This window comes from Priapulus caudatus, unplaced genomic scaffold (genome assembly GCF_000485595.1).
Source record: "Priapulus caudatus unplaced genomic scaffold, Priapulus_caudatus-5.0.1 Scaffold113, whole genome shotgun sequence".
NCBI classification, from domain to species: Eukaryota; Metazoa; Priapulida; class Priapulimorpha; order Priapulimorphida; family Priapulidae; genus Priapulus; species Priapulus caudatus.
Window position 1 is genome coordinate 206479 of NW_014577174.1, and position 1628 is coordinate 208106.

The 1628-nt window shown below is 43.9% G+C and overlaps 1 protein-coding gene across 1 annotated transcript in view; it reads left to right on the plus strand.

The window, feature by feature from the left end:
- LOC106805407 (multiple epidermal growth factor-like domains protein 8) overlaps nt 1–486 on the plus strand; it is a 37152-nt gene extending 36666 nt beyond the window's left edge. Inside the window, exon 21 of the mRNA XM_014806980.1 lies at nt 441–486. Coding sequence (XP_014662466.1) covers nt 441–486 — 46 coding nt within the window. The remainder of the gene's footprint in view (nt 1–440) is intronic.
- Nucleotides 487–1628: the final 1142 nt, after the last annotated feature.

Consider the following 1628-nt stretch of genomic DNA (forward strand, 5'->3'; position numbering starts at 1 on the left):
CGGTAAGCTACCTCCTCCTACCCCTCCTGCTTCTCCTCTCCTACCCCTCCTGCTTCTCCTCTCCTACCCCTACCCCTACCCCTCCTGCTTCTCCTCTCCTACCCCTACCCCTACCCCTCCTGCTTCTCCTCTCCTACCCCTACCCCTCCCCCTACCCCTCCTGCTTCTCCTCTCCTACCCCTACCCCTACCCTATCCCTCCTGCTTCTCCTCTCCAACCCCTACCCCTACCCCTCCTGCTTCTCCTCTCCTACCCCTACCCCTCCCCCACCCAGCCCAGCCACTGACTCCTCATGTTATGCTGAAGTGTATGTCGCTGGGATGATAGGGATCATTATGGAATTGAGGAGGAATGACTTATTGTGAAATTCACGCTGGCTAGGCTGCGCAGAATCTAATGAGATAACCTATTGTCAAATTAATCGTGGCTTTTATAAACAGATGCAGGATTATCTATGCCTTACACATTCCCACGTTGATGCCATAATGGTCTTTACATACAAAAGTTGTGTTATACAGTCAAATAACACTATAGATATAGTTGTTTATGTTACAGAAGATGCTGGAATATCAATTATTATAATTATAATTATTATTATTATTACAGATGTGTCAGTGGTGCACGGGATGCGGCGGCTGCCGTCGCCGCGGCGACAGCTGCACGACGACGGACAGCAGCCGGGCGCCGCAGTCGTGCGTCGGCAGCAGCAAGATCATCAACCCGATGGCGATCAACATCTCGAGTCACTGTCACGACCGCACGTGTCACCACAGCACGTGTGACGACTGCACGACGCGTGAGCAGCACTGCATGTGGACGCGCAACATCCTGCGCCGCGGTGAGTGTTCTCGCTCTCCCAGCATCCCCGTGCGTACGTCTCGTCGTCTCGTCGTCGTTGTCTCGTTCGTTAAACGTGAAAAAACATATCGTTATTATTGTCATGTCGTGTTGTCATTTGCGTTATCATCAGAATCGTCATTTCAGCTATTGTTCGTGCATTCGTTAAATGGTCGAGTTATACCGGGCCATTACAACACATGGTTATATATGTATATATATATACACACACACGCACACACACACATATATATATTTATAAAATGGCTCGGATATTTTATGCATCATGATTGGTTAAAACGCATCACGTGACACGCCGTTGTTGTTGTTATAATGCACGCCAAACCGTGTAAAAAAGCGCGCAAAAAAAGTTATATTGCACGCTCGCGATTATGTTAACATTTACAATAATTAAGCATCAAACAGAAATTTTCGAGATGTAGATTTACTATTGATTTTCTAGACTATTTATCTAGACTGTTTATCTAGACTTACTGTTAAATTGTTATAGTGTGTGTCGCAATTTAATCAACTGTAAATGTGTTTGTTTTTGACTTTCGGGACTGGAACAAATTTTCGAGATCTAGCCTTACTATTTATTTTCTAGACTATTTATCTAGACTATTTATCTAGACTTACTGTTAAATTGTTATAGTGTGTGTCTCAACTTAATCAACTGTAAATGTGTTTGTTTTTGCCTTTCGGGTCTGGAATAAATTTTCGAGATCTAGCCTTACTATTTATCTAGACTATTTATCTAGACTATTTATCTAGACTATTTATCTAGACTA